The 15,182-nt window shown below is 39.4% G+C and overlaps 1 protein-coding gene across 2 annotated transcripts; it reads right to left on the bottom strand.

Annotated features, from left to right (window-relative positions):
- Nucleotides 1-630: 630 nt before the first annotated feature.
- lrrc45 (leucine rich repeat containing 45) lies at nt 631-13,715 on the bottom strand. 2 transcript variants are annotated; one of them, XM_034038470.3, is made up of 18 exons: nt 13,617-13,715; nt 12,533-12,797; nt 12,063-12,124; nt 11,624-11,694; nt 11,290-11,468; nt 10,964-11,092; nt 10,503-10,615; nt 10,138-10,196; nt 9,581-9,658; nt 7,555-7,690; nt 6,829-6,906; nt 6,368-6,479; nt 5,527-5,597; nt 5,055-5,147; nt 4,781-4,873; nt 2,182-2,355; nt 1,801-1,948; nt 631-1,373 (listed from the first exon to the last, which is right to left on the bottom strand). In XM_034038470.3, exons 2-18 carry the CDS (start codon nt 12,762-12,764, stop codon nt 1,177-1,179), a joined length of 2,025 nt encoding a protein of 674 aa, XP_033894361.3. In that variant the 5' UTR covers nt 12,765-12,797; nt 13,617-13,715; the 3' UTR covers nt 631-1,176. The 2 variants fall into 2 exon arrangements, with proteins under 2 accessions (XP_033894361.3, XP_033894362.3); XM_034038471.3 differs by having other exon boundaries at nt 13,524-13,704.
- Between the last annotated feature and the right edge of the window lie 1,467 nt (nt 13,716-15,182).

Below are 15,182 nucleotides of genomic sequence, written 5' to 3'. Positions count from 1 at the left end.
TCAGCATTTATACGAGAAGCTGAGAATATTGAAAATGATCCTCTAGTTGCATGTAGGTTTGTAACCAGGGTTACTTGAACTGCATCCTGGTAAGTGGAGAACACAGAAGCCTAACCTATAAAAATTGTAGAAAACGGATACAAATTTGAATTTAGAATTTAACACGGTACTGCAATTCGATCTAGGCACCACAAACACGTGTTTAAATAATGCTACTCCCCATATCTAATAAATAAAATGGATACACGACAAATGGAAGAGAGAGAAAATACAGGAAAGTACGGTCGACAGATCAGCAATAGTGTTCCAAAACCACATGGCATAAAGACAACCAAGGCACACCTGTGTTTATTAAAAAAAAAAAAAAATACAAAATAAACTGTACATTTTTTTACATAAAAAATAATAATTCTACAATGCTCTTTATAAATATACCAAAAATCATAACACTAATTACATTGTATACATAAGCTCAAATGGATAGCTTCAGTTATATTTAAAAAATTGATTTTGTAAAAACAAATTAACATTAAACGACAAAATCCTGAATACAAACATAATTTGTGAAAATCTCATTCATACATTGAGAAACACACTTAAAACTATATATATATATATATATATATATATATATATAACTTTTTAAAAACCCTGCAGAACATGTAATGTAATATATTTTTATCCTCATTAATAATCATGTTAAAGTTGCATTGTAAAGTGTAACAGATTTAACAAGTTCAATAAATCAGCACATATAAAATTGAAGAAATGGCTTAAAAGAAGCTGCAGTGCTGTGGTTTCAGCTTTATAATAATGTATGTATTAAGACCCTGTGGCTGTTATGCTATATACAGCATACCACCTGGTATTTCTAAAAGTAGAGGCCCCTCTTACCATTGTTTTGTACAACAGGGAGGGAGATTCCATCATACCTTGTCATGCCCATCTGCTTCTGGGTCCTCATTAAGGAAATAGTTCAGGCAACAGCTGAGGGAACACCATAAAGAGCTAATGGACCATGGCTTAATCAGCCACGTAAACAGATAAGATCACGGAGAAAGTTAAAGTAACTAGGCCTCTAACATTGTAGGGATACCTGCATGTTCCAAAGATTGAAAAACCCCTATGACGGGTATTAGGATCAGTCCAGGTAGCTGTTTGTTGTAATGCTGAAACTCATTTCTTTGGGCTATAGCTGCCCAGAGGAGAGCCTTGCACGTAGGTAAGGATTGCTTTCTGAAGAAAGCTGGCTCGCTGGGCTTCATCCTCTCGCGTTCGCATGATCTCGCCATCTTTCAGTCGCAGTTTCTCCAGCAGGGAGGCAATCTCGCTTTCCTTATCCAGCAGTGCCTCCCGGTGGTTGCTTGTTTGCACTGCAAGACGAATCACAGGGAAATGTATTAATAAACATCCTTTGCAAATGCAAATTCACTTAAACGGTCTATTAAAATGCAACGTCTATCATCACAGACATAAAGTACAGTTGATACGGGAGGTATGACTTGTTTGCTACAGTGTGCTACCTACAGAGCCCATAGTGCTCACCCCAAACCCATCCTGATCCGTTGCTACATCAACTCCAACTATATATCAATGAAGTCACCAGTAATTCTGTACGTGTGGGAAGGATACCTATTGTGCACCATATTGGCTAACTGTTTTGCATATCTGTCTTCTTTTACATTGCAGATCACTAGACTAGACTTGGCACTATGGCACTAGACTTACCCTACGGCACAGTTAGGAAGTTCCTCTGCATCTGAGCAATGTAAATATGTAGGATTCAATTCATCTGGTTACCTTTCATCTCTCTCTCCAGCGCTGCAATCTTCTCCTTCAGGCCCCCCTGCGTGGCCCTCTCTGCCTGCAGGTGCCCAATCTGCTCCTGCAGCTCCACCCGCACCTTGTTCACCTCAGCCACCTTCTCCTGCTCCTTCCCACCCAGCTCCTGGGAACAAACAAAACCCATAACAGCGTTGCAAGGCTCATGCATTAGCTTGTTTGCAATCATTCTAACTGGCCTGGAGTTCTGTGATCTGTTGCCACTATTACATATCGGAAAGTGTCTTTGCTTTCTTATTCCATAAACATCCTGCGTGACCCGACTTGCTTCTATAGATCATTATAATAAATAACCAGTCAATGGGTTGCCATTAGTTTTAATAGACAGGCACACCCTACCTGCTGCAGCTCCTCGATCCTGCGTTTCAGCCCCTCCATCTCCAGGGCCAGGTGGTTGTTCTTGGCCTGCAGCTCGCTGACGGTCTGTTTCTGCTGGGTGCAGTGAATCTGGGACTCATCCCGGGACTGGGTCAGGAGTCTCAGCTTCTCCTCCAAGTGGCTCACTCGCTGTTGCTGCACAATTGAAAGATCCATTGAACACTTAATTACAATCTTATTGCTGACATAATCTATGGCCCAATTCAAGGGACCTTCCTACAGTAAGTTCCTTCAGTGATAGGAATAAGATATAAGTGCCAGGAGAAAATAGGTCGGACGTGAAATAATCACATATCCATGCAAATCTGTAGCAATATTTATCTGGATTCATTAACTTAAACTAAAAGGTCAGCAAAATCTATTTTCAAAGATGAATAAAATTATTTTAGTATAAAATTAGCAAGAAACGTTTCAGAATAATAACTGCACTGCTCTATCCTGCAGCTAAGTTGTACTTTTTTTTTTTACTATGGCAACTGATTTATTGCTGCTGGAAAATATGCTCAAAATAGGGCACTATGAGTTAGTTTTTCAAAGGACCAAGAATGACACATTAGCCTAAATTTCATGGTGGGCCAAATGATCTGTGAGCAGCCACAGAGCGGGCCACTTACACCCCCAAGCGGCTCATCAATAAAAATTTAAAAAAAGCTGCGGCCGGTTGAAAACAAATCAAAAAGGAATAAAGTAACAATTGTGATAAAGAGTCCTTGTAAACTCCAAATACATATCAGTACAAATAATATAGCACCTGTGTTGCATCTATTAAGAGACAAATTAGTTTACTTTAACATTCCGATATGTTGAATGTGAAATGTACTGTAACTCAAAATGTCAGCTGTTCAGCCAGTGCCCCCACATTTGTCAAGTGGTTTTGCGTGACATATTGTGCGATTTGGCATTTCAACAAAATAATGAGGGGCGCGTACATTTTTGGAGGCCTGCCTATTATCGCTGTCAAGTCACACTCACACCTGATGTTTTAAAGCTGATCGCAACAGGAAAGTGCAATTGTTCTCATTGAATTGTTTATAACGCAATGAAGCATTTAAAATACAAATGTATGCTACTTAAAAAATAAAATAAATAAAACATAATATTCTGCGTTCCTGTGTATGAGAGGATTCCATACCATAGCCAGGCATAAATGAAATGCAATGAACAACGCAATCAAGAATTTTAAATAAAAATGTGTGCTACTTTAATTTGTTTTAATGTTATTCTTCATTCCTGTTTTAATGCTTTTATGGATGCTGACTCCGCCCACTCATCACCCATTGGCCCATTGATATCCACTCGCATTCATACACACACTTAGGCAGACTCACACACCCACTCACATCAGCGGACAACACAGGAAGCATTATGTGTACAGCATACAGTTTGTTGTGTTTGCCGACCACTGCCCTATAGTGATGCAGTAATATTCCCCCCCCTGTTATTGAAATGAACTTTCCTAATGCATACAGTTGCCTACAGCCAAGTCAGTACATCAGTCACTTATGTTACCCATTTAAAGAACCTCCTCTTTGTACCTGCTCTTAATTGTTCTGATTTTAAATACATTATTCTGCCTTTTAATAGATTCTAGTGCTTGTTCTTAAATCACTCGTGAGGAGCAACTAGCTACTACTGAACTCAATCAGCTGAAAGACTGATCGGCAGATAGAAAAGCAAAACATGATGTATTTTTTTTATTTCCATATTGTATCGGAGGGAGGAAGCAATGGCGAGCTCAGGCTCTGTGTTCACGAAGAGTTAATGCTGGCTTCTGCCTGAGCAATAAATATCATATCTATAGAAAGGTCTGTGAAATTACTTGTGACATAATGTTTCCTGTGGCTGAGCAGAAGCCCTTCAAATCCAATCGGATCAAGCCAGCACTCTCAGATATGTCCCCGCTCATCACTGACAGAGTGAGAATTCAAAACTGGAGCTGTCTGCTTTGGAAAAGGAGTCTAACATGATTTACTAGTCATTTTCCCCCTTAGTTTCTTGCACAACACAGACAGTCAATACATCAAAGCTCCGCCGTCATCTATTTTATAGTCTCCATAAACTGTGAATCCCAAACACCTTCATCCATCAGTTCCATATACTCATTTATATTCATATTTGAAAACCCTAAATGGGCATTTAAATTAAAGGTTGGAAAATAAATTAACAAGTATGTTAGTAACAGATTACCACTGCAAACATTTGAGCAATAAGAATCAGCAGATCTCAATGGCCTACATACACAGTATATTCATGTATAACTGAAAGTGTGATATGCATGTTTAGGTTTTATAATAGATTTGTAAGACACATTTTAAAAAGGCACACTCTGCTTTTTTTATTGGCCCATTGTGTATAAAACTGAAGCGCATGCAAAACAGACGTTCTTGTCTTAGTGGGTAACATTGTAAACCAGATGAAAATAAGAAATATCCTGTAAAGTGGTTCAACTTATATTGAAAATGTAGTCTATAAAGTGTCAAGATTATCTCCCCAGATGCACCAATAGCGGCCAGAAAGAGAAGTGATATAAATCAATATGTGCAGACATGTGCGTCTCTACCTCCTCCAGTCGCACTTGATTCCTGATTTTAACCAGCTCCTCTTCTGCCTGGGCCCGCTCTGTTACAGACATCGCTCTGACTCGGCTCAGCTCCTGTTGGCAAACAAGGGGGACTGTCTCAGAACACTGCAATACGGTTCTATCTATTCATTTGTTGCTGTTTTATTTCAGTTCCACAGTCCTGATATATGCTTGATAATTTCACTATAGATAGCAAGTATTGTGTCACACTAGGACTAGCGTGGTATAAGAAGTGCTAGCAGCATGCATCTACTTCTTCAAGCTGAATCCGGATCCCTTCCAGTTTCTGAACCCGGTCCTGCAGAGATCTCTCACTCTCCTCTCGGTGGCGGTTTAGCTGATCCACCTGCGCAAATGGGTAACAGGATGTACGGTTATTGTAAATATTTAATATCTTTCAATTTATATTTTACAACTACTTCTCAGTATTTTCTACCTTATTTCTATATTTTTATGTTTGCTTCAAAAAAACTTTGAACTTGGGTTGAAACTACACTTGCTGACATTATCATAATAAATTTACTATGCTGTTATTTGCCCGCAAAGGCAAGTGGGCTATGTAGGTCAGCCTAATGAGTCCAGCATTTATTTTTTTCCAAAAGAAATCAATGAAGTGTGAAGGTTAGAGCAAAGTTTTTTTTTAAATAGAATTCTGACCTTGGTGTCAATAACAAATCACTCTCAGTTATCCTAACAATGTACTTGCAAACTGAAAGTTTCCCCACCTCTTTTTGCCGTAGATTTTCAGCATCATCTAGTGTCTGTTTGGATCTTTTCTTCTCAGCTTCCAAACGTTCTGTGAGAATAACAGAGCGAGATGTATTAATTATTGGAGTCTATGTAAACTGCATGTAAACTACGGGTGTCCCATTGATAACACTGCACGACTAATTTAAACAGGGGTTGCTGTTATATTCTGAATAGTCATATCTCTTGCAGATGGTTTCCTATTTGGGTTTGTGCCACAGCTGACCTTCCTGTAAGCCACAAATCCACACAGACACTTGGTATGCAGTTCTCATCGCTTCCTCTTCCAGCTCCATATACCACTTCCTCAAAATTGCCTTTATACATTCAGCTTTGGCAGGTCTTCCAGTTTCAGTTGTGTCATCTCGCCAACATTGCGTGCAAGATAAACAGAGCTCGCCAAACCACATGGCTTCGCGATGGTACCATAAAACATTAAAACTTCCATCTGACACCTGGACGTAGACCAGTCCTGTTTGTTCCATCAGTAACAGATTGAAATCAAAACTAGTTAACTGGAACTCTGCTTCATCCCCCAGTTACTGTAGGTTTGTGGGCTGGCAGAAATCAGTCTCTCCAAACATGCTTTGAGGAAGAGAAAGGGCACACTGAGTACCAACATGCATTGATGCCTGATGAGGTAGGTGCCAAATCACAAGGTAACCGGAAATAAACAACCAAAGACCACGTCCACAATGCGTTTTCTTTACTTCTACATTCATTACAACTCAGATTGGACGGCATCCCCAATTTGATATCGGAACAAGATTGTTATGTCAATTTGTAGAGCCTGCTGCAGGTGGAATGTAGCATCTATACCTTCTGCCTGTGCTAGCCGGAGTTTGAGCTCTGCCGTGGAGTTTGTGAGTTCTTGTTTCAGGTCGAAGATGTGATCCTGCTGAGCTTTACACCTCCGCTCCAGTTCGTCTACCTAGAAGAATCATAGAAGGAAGGGTTTCTTTATAAGACTTACATGCAGATATCTCTGGAACTATAAAGCCTCAAGTAGTGGCGCACAGTACTGGGGGGAATATGCATGCTATTGTTTATCAGGATACTGTAGGTTACTCGTCCATAAGAGCAAACACTCAATTGTGTATACAGAACACAACTCAAGGGAACACAATATGTGCTTAAAGTGGATAGTTGGGAAAATACAAAATTAGTTAAGAGATTGAAACATCTTTAAACAAAACTACAGAAATAAGTCCATCATAAGAGGCAGCATCAGAGAGAAAACCCAGCCAGCAGTACACCTCAGATTTCTATTGAAACTGTACCTTGCTTTTCAGGTGCAGAGTCTTCTCAGTTGAGATGTGTAGCTCTCTGATAAGTTTACCTTCTCTTATGACAGCCTCCTGGAAAACAAATGTATGCAGTTGTTTTTTTTTTAATGAATTTAGAAATAAAATAAAAATCTCCCACATATAACAGAACCCTCAGCATTATACACACCGCGATCCTATCTGATTCACAAATCTACTAGTTATTTATTTCTTAGCAGACGCCCTTATCAACTCAATTCATTGTATCCCCAAAACGGTTTGGATAAATGGGCTCCACTGTACCTACGACTTTGACAGTACAATTGGCAGAGTGGCCAAGTTATGTACAGTATAGTACGGGCTTTGCACGGACCCTGCATGTTAACCAAATCAGAATACCAAGCAAGAGCTCACTTCAAAACTGTGACCCCTCACGCTGTATGGCTTCAGTTTTAATGGCCACTGAGCAACACAAGTAAAACATTGCCTTTGTTTTTAAATATGCTGAATTCATTTTGGAAGGAAGCTGGGGTGTGTTTTGTAAAGTGAACTAAACCGTAACACTCTACCATATCTTTATGTCGATGCAATAACTAATTGCAAGTACATGGCAAGGTACAGTACAGCATTTTAGCAGCTGCCGGCAGATGTTTACTACAGTTCTCAAAATACATGATTTTCAGTTTACCAGCTGGACTAATCCCATGTGCTTTTCCAGCTGCTGTTCCTCTGTCCACATACCTCCTGCTCCTTATTCATCTCCCTGGACTGTCTCTCCTTCAGCTCTGACTTCTCCAGCTTCACTCTGCTCAGCAGCTCCCCCAGGTCATGTGACTTCTGCTCTGATAGTGCCAGGGCAGCCTCAGTCATCTGCAACCTACAACAACAACAACAACAACAACAAGAAGAGATATGAGGGAAACAAGCTTTGTGGAACATTGTGGAAGTGCAGCTGTGTAGTTCACATTACATGAGTGCCTGACCTGTATTATATCCCTGTTTTATGGGGCTGCTCAATCAAGTATCCAGAAAGCATTGGTAAAAATTGTATTAGCCCTTATTTTAAAACCATCATTTCCAATTATATCGGTGCAATATTTTCAATTGAACCCCATCCTCCTTCCATTACAGTTTTATACTGTAGGTCCCCATTTTGAAGCACACATGCAAATGAAAGGAATTGAACAATGGTAACAGTATACAACAAGCAGGAAACACTTTGCAGTCTTTGCAGTCTTCACTCAACTTTATATAGTGTTTGGAGTAATGGACAGATTTATAAAGGTTAAAACACAAATGGTGGAGGAAAAGATTCAGCAGCCCATGTCTGCTTCTCCACAGCAGCTGATGATTACCAGTTGATTACTCCTCAGCTGTTTTCCTCCCTGTTGTGAGATATCAACAGGACCACCAACATGGGAAGGGTGAGTTTCTCGGGAGGCTCCTGCACTAGACTGTAAGGCAATATGATTCAGATGTCACCTCCCGGATTACTCCTTACAATGTCGTCCATTGTGTGCCCTATTTATATCTCACTTTCCAGGCGCTTGAAGCCTAAACACAGGCTGCTTCTATTTTGTGAAGCAATCTAACTTCGCACTGATAGAATGCGACAGCTGTGCCAGTATGGCCAGGTGGGGACTGTCTAGCCCTAGTCAATTAGTTTTACTCTAGCAGTGTGCATAGGGAGCAGGTGAAAAGAGAAGGAAAGCGCATAAACTCTTTGCTTTTTCCTGCTGCTTCTAAATTATTATCTTATTTCGTGCCATCTAATGAGCTAAGCTGGGATCTTTAATAAACTTTCTAGGACTTAAAACAAAACTGTTGGTTTATTGGAAGACTCTGATCTATTGTAATTACTGGTTTTGTTACTTGTCACCTCATGTCCTGTATCATTGTTAAGAATTAGACTTTGGTAGTGGATTCATAATATACATTGATAAAAAAAAAAAAAAAAAAAACTGTGGATACATAAAAAAAAATTTAAGCAACACTAAAATAAACCTAATAAATTTAGGTTTTTAAGTCTTTTTCAATGTCTTTTTTTAATAAATTATTTTAAAATAAAACACGTATTTAGGGGACAAAACTAAAATAATGACAAGCTATTCATTAATATTTCAAACATGGGGGCCGGGCATTTAAAGCAGCATTGCAAACATTGAAGGCTCAGAAAATCCTTTCTGTTTATTTAATGCTGTAAAGATGTCAGAAGTCATTAAAAGAAGGAATATAAACTGAACGTGTTTGTGAGTTATTCTTTGCTCAGCTAAAATACTGTGCATTCACTGACAATTCTGCTTCTATTAATCTACTTCTTTTATCAGTACAGTAATTTTATAGCATGCTTGGTGCATAATGCAAGTCATGCTTTTTATCTAGTTATATTTTAATCTGCATTTTTTTTAAGATGGTGCAATTTGGGTGCTTTTATAATCACACGGTTTATATATTTTATTTTTATTTTGAGAAAAGAAAGCTTGTAAGAAGTCACTTTTCTGTTCACTGTTTAAGGACTGTGAAATGTGACATGGACTGTAGAAACTTCTGAATACCAGGTATTACTGTGTGTGCTCAGATTGAGATTTGATACAAGGGTTACTACGATCGCCAACAAGTTATGGCTAATACCAAGGAATTCTGTTTTAGTGACTGTGGTATACTGCAGCTTTTAATGACGTGTTAAATCACATCTGTTTCCTTTTCTAGGCGTTACAAGCCATCAGTATGAAAGAGTAGTGTGTGAAATGGTTTTTGAACAACATACTTCGCTTTGAGAGAATTCACTGCAGACTTTCTTTCATTCAGCGCCTCCTGCAACTGGCCCACTCGTACCGCAGACATTCTAGGAAAAAGAAAATACCTCCATATGTACTTATATATGTAAATGGACAGCGTTTTGATTCTAGCAAGCTGGGTGTATAAATAAAATAGCTCATTCCACACAAGTCTAAATGGATAAGACCCTATCAGTATACACAACGCTGTGGTTGCGTTTAAAAATAGACAATAGGAACCCAACTCAGCTTTCTCTAAAGTACAAATTGAAGACCTCAGTGCACTTGATCAGGATCTTTACAGCCCAAGAGAAATTTCCAAGGGGTTTATTTTTTCAGTTTTAAACAGGGAGCTCCAGCTACAGCAGCATCCTATTCTGCTGCTTGACTTGTACATGCACTGATGGATGTGAACCAACTGACCGGAATTGTGCTTTTAGTTGTCGATTTATTAATATTAACCAGCAGTGTTCTGCCAATACACTGTGAACCCTGAGACTGGCCCTGATTAAGCGTGATCAATTGCACTTCTCCATTTTCTACTAACCTGCTGCTTCTGCCCAAATCCTCTCTTTGCTTATCGATGGTCTCCATCATATTCAAGAACTGTGAATTAAGACAGGAACAACATGGTCAATACCAACTAAATGTATACCAGATGAGAAGAAAATAACCCAAATTAATTTGATGAACATATTTTGTGAAAACCTGTTACTAATTAGAAAGCACTATCATTTCCAACCTCGATCCAATAAATATGTAGCAGTTCCAGTTAAGTGACACTACGTGCGTAAACAGGTTTGTGTAACGATTAAGACACTTTGCACCAAAGCTCTGACAGCTATAAGAAAACAGACAATATACAGCCCCACCTAAGCACAGTCTCTCTCCTCCCCTGCAGCAGACACCTACCTGTTTGCCCTTCTCCTCTCTCAGGCTCTGAATCTCCTTGCTGAGCACCTGGGTCTTGCTGCGGCTCTCCTTCAGAGTGGACTTCCGGTCAGAGTTGTGATCTATAGACTGCTCTGAAACCACAGCAAGTGAGCAGATAAAAGTTTAAACAATTAAATGTATGTAGTCATTAGAATGGCATGAAATAGGGGCAAACTAATCACAGACCCAAGATGGTACAGCAAATATTTATCTAGACTGGTGACATTTTGTATCTGACCTAGACCCCCCCCCCCCCCCCCCCCCGAAGAACAGTGATTTGCCTCTCATTAATTTTGTTTGGCCACTACTTTCATTTCACGAGTGAACTTCAAATCCAATCGACCCTTGGGAAAGATGCAGAATTCTATGGTACCAGAGAGATTGCATTCAATCTTCTTATAATGCATGTTAGCTGTGCAACAACACCCTCTTTCGCTTACCAACTGCTTTCAGTGTGTCACTGGGAACGTTGTTGCCTGCCATCTCCAGCTGTAGCAGCGTCCTGTTCTGCTGCAGGGACTCCAGTAACGCACGCCCTCCAAGCAGCCCAATGTTATTCCAGCGAAGATCTGTGCAAAAAGGATAAAGAAAGAGTTTGTATTGAATGTACCAGCACTGCTCCTAATTGTGTTCCATGATTCATGAAATGCAAAATATAAGGCATCTCTTCCTTCCAAGGGACCCATGCTGACAGTGCAACACTAGCCAGTATGTTAGCCAGAATTTTTCTCAGATTATATTTATTGGTAACAGACACGAAACTCACCAAGCTCTTGCAGTGTTGTGTTCCTCTTTAGTGCCATAGCTAACTCTCCTGCCCCCTGGTGGTTAATCTGGTTGTTGCGCAGGTCGAGCTGTTTGAGGGCTTCGTTGGATCCCAGACCCTCACAGAATATAGAGAATGCCTCTCCCCACATTCCTAGGGCATTCCACTCCAGTGTTAGCCTAGAATTGGACAATAATCAGATCTGATAAGAAAATATTTGCAGACATCCTATAGGTATTTGTTTTTAAATAATGGAAATGTCAATAAGCGCTTATTTTTAAACATTGATGTGTTATATATCTCTTAAGTAGCAAACCTTAAAGCTCTTTCTTACCTTCGAATGGACTTGTTCTGTCGCAGTAATTTACCCAACGCCTCTGAACCGACAGCTCTCATATTGTTACCCTTTAGAAAAATGAAAGACTTTCTTACATATCGTTTTTTCTATATACACTTATTTTTACAGTGAATTGAATTAATGAACCCTGTTAAGTTTTACCTCTAAGTACAGCATGACATCATCGTAATAACTTTATGATAGATAATGTATGAGAGGACAGTAAGGTGATGGCATGAAAATTACTGGTAACATACATAAAGCTGTATAGAACTTAAGTAAAAAATTGTTCAATGAAAATTCATTTAAACACCACGAATTTTATGTGAATCTAAACATTTATTGAACTGCATGTTCCCCCATTGCAATCTGGCTATTAGCTATCATTGCAGAGACTAGCACCTTGTCATTAATATGCCAAGAATGTGTGTCTTACCTTTAAATCTAACACTTTAACAGTAGTGTTGGAACAAAGCCCATGCAACAGCAGCTTGACACCTGCAAGAGGCAGAAGAAGTTAGTAACAGCTGTCAAGAGGCATCTTTGTTTTTTATAAGGGTTTTATGTTATACTGCCTGTTATACACCATGCAGGATGCTTTGACTGGGAATACCAGGGATAGAGACTCCTATTGCAAATCAGTTTCAACCCACTCCACATTTTAATATGAGTTTGATTAGCCACAGTTCTGAGGTAGAAAGCTCAGGTGTGTCTCATTAACCTCATGTTAAAACCAGGAATGGATCAAACTGCTATGCAAGGGGAGTCTTATTTCCATCCCTATAAATAACATTGAGACAGTCCAGTATTGTGCCTAAATGGACACTCTATGCATATTTTGCAGACAGAGGGCCAACCGGAAAATGGTAAATTGGTATCAAATGTTAGCGTTCTGGAATTGCATACCTTCTTCACTGAGCATGCAGTCGCTGAGCACCACTTCAGTGAACAAGACATCGTTGGACAGCACTCTGCCGAGGACGGCACAGGTGTCGACTGAGAGGCTCTGCGTGGCGAGGTCAAGCCGAGTGCTGTCCCCTGCTGCCCGCACATTGTGCAACTGATTGAGGACGGATTCATGCGGCTCCAATCCGCTCTCTTTACAAAGGCGAAGGTACGTCCTCCTGAAATCCTCCATCACGTACAGTCCTCAGCAATCACTCATAGAGTTCTGTGTAGAGAAAAAGGCCATGACAATCTTTATTTGAAATCAGCTTTGAGAGAATTCATGGCCCTCCTTGACATCACCACCAAACCTCTTTATAACATGTGTGATAGTTGGGCCTGCTTGATTTGGAACAATAGCTATAATCCACCTGGCTTATGTTGCTGCTAGGTGAATCAAAGTTGCATGGCTTTTGTATTTGCTTCCTGGTTCCAGAATTGTTAGATTCTGATCTTTCAACTTTATTGACTCCCCATGCTTCTCTATTGCACTGTGTAGTAGCTGGTGGAGCCAGCAGAGTTGAAAGGTCACAACCAACAGCCCCAAAAGACAGCCTTCCTGAACTTGGCAGCGATATAAACAAACACCTTCGTTGTAACTAGTAGCCTGTCAAGTATATACGATACGGGGAACCATACACGTTGAATTAAAAACGAGTCAGTATCTCCAAATGCAGTCAGTGTTATACAATCAAAGTAAAGACGATCAGCAACTGAACTTTAAACGCCAGTGTTTAACGTTGATCATATTTATCAGGTTAGTTCCTATAAAAAAAGAAGGCATCACCTCGTTTATTGGTACAACTAGTAGTACAGTAACTAATAACTGTCATTTGAAACTATTTTTTGCCAGCAATGTTTTAATATCTCAGTATTTATTTTTCGTTTATAATTGTAAACAAAGCCTGCTTGCCGAGTATATACAGAAATAGGTAAAGCGATGTCCACTTACCTCGTATTATATTAATCATGCATAAAAACTGTGCTGCACATTTTCACAATTGAGTACGTTCTTTAAATTGTATTTAATTTATACTACACTTACTTTCGGTCTGCACCTTTTACTGTTGTTTCCACTGACTCGCTGACAGTTTGTGAAGAGGTAACCAGGAAGCGGAGTGCATGCTGGGGTTTAGAGTCTAAACGTGGCAAAAGGTCGTACTTCATCTGCAGGCCGTTTCAAATTAAAAACTACAATACCCTAAATGCAGTGCAATCAGATGTCGTACACAGCCTTCTATCCCTTTCTGTAGACACAGTAGCATTCAAGTATAATCACTTGTCAACCTGCCTAATACATTTGACAGCTCCTTAGCAACAGCTTAAATATTTGTTTTGTCATAAATTATCTTTTTGAGCAGTAACATTGATTATGTTCCTTTTATTGGAAGACGACACGGCAGTGAAAACCATACAGGGGTCCAATGGGGTTGGGGGATGTTGAGGAGCTGTGATAAAGTTTGTGTGAGATACTCACTGGCAATGCAACAGTTCTGTAACCACTTATCTAGATAAAACTGGACATTTCTGCTCGAGCAAAATACTGCCAAATTCCAACTTTATTACAGTATGGAATAATAAGGCTGGGCCTGTTTAAGTAGAACATTGGCATCAATGCATAGTCCTGGCTGCCCATTTCAACCTTTTTTCATCCTTTTGGGTACATACTGGGGTCTAATCAATTGAATGATACATAATCTTGCATTTCTGTCTGTAAACTTGCAAAACACCTGGTCCTATTTAGTCCTATTGTAATTACCTGGTCTATTGAACCACTGTAGTTTTATTTAATAGACCCCATTGTGTCAGGGTTGCATTTTTATTGATTTAACAAATGTTATGCTGATGAATAGGGGACGAAACAATCCTCGGCATTCGCAAGCAGGGGCCGTGGTACAGTGTGGCAGCAGTGTTGCCACTGGCAACACAAACACTTGATGCTGAATCATCAGTAGCCTCTACGCTGTGGGTTTACTGAGTCAAAGGGAACTGGTGAAAGTAGGCCTGGGGTTAACCTGTGAAAATAATGAATGAAAGCAAACATTTCCTTTATAAGTGACTTTCTCCTTAATGAAGTTTCCCATAGTAAAAGCATAGCAAAGCGTAACAAAGCACAGTGAAATCTAATAACATAAAAATACAATTTGGAAGTAAGCAAAATAAAGTCAAATTTAGAAATCAACCTTCTACTGAGCTTTTTTTTTTTTTTTTTTTACTAAGAAGCATTTGTTTTTAAAATAAACAGAAAACAGAAAGTCTACCAACTGTATATTGATTGTTGTTTTACAGTGTTAACACTAGGGGGTGTTGAGTTCCCATCTTCCACAACCATCAACAGTACAATGGGTTCCAAAGTGTGTGTTCCTCCTGTACCTCTCCTTTTAAAGACAAAGATTGAAACAGACACACCCGCTGAATATGGGAATATTACCATGGAAACCAAAGTTTAGTTCACACCTTACTAAAGCAGTGGATGCTATTGTATGTGCTTTGGATATGTAAAGCACAATATTCAGCACACTGATAAGGGGACCAGTGCTGTGCTGGTAATTATAGCTTATTTTTTTAATTTAAATCCTTGGTTATCACGCTTTTAAATTACCTGTTAAAT

The sequence above is a fragment of the Acipenser ruthenus genome, chromosome 17 (assembly GCF_902713425.1).
Source record: "Acipenser ruthenus chromosome 17, fAciRut3.2 maternal haplotype, whole genome shotgun sequence".
Lineage (NCBI taxonomy): Eukaryota > Metazoa > Chordata > Actinopteri > Acipenseriformes > Acipenseridae > Acipenser > Acipenser ruthenus.
The sequence above is the reverse complement of the archived record's forward strand: the minus strand, read 5'-3'. Positions and strand labels throughout refer to the sequence as shown.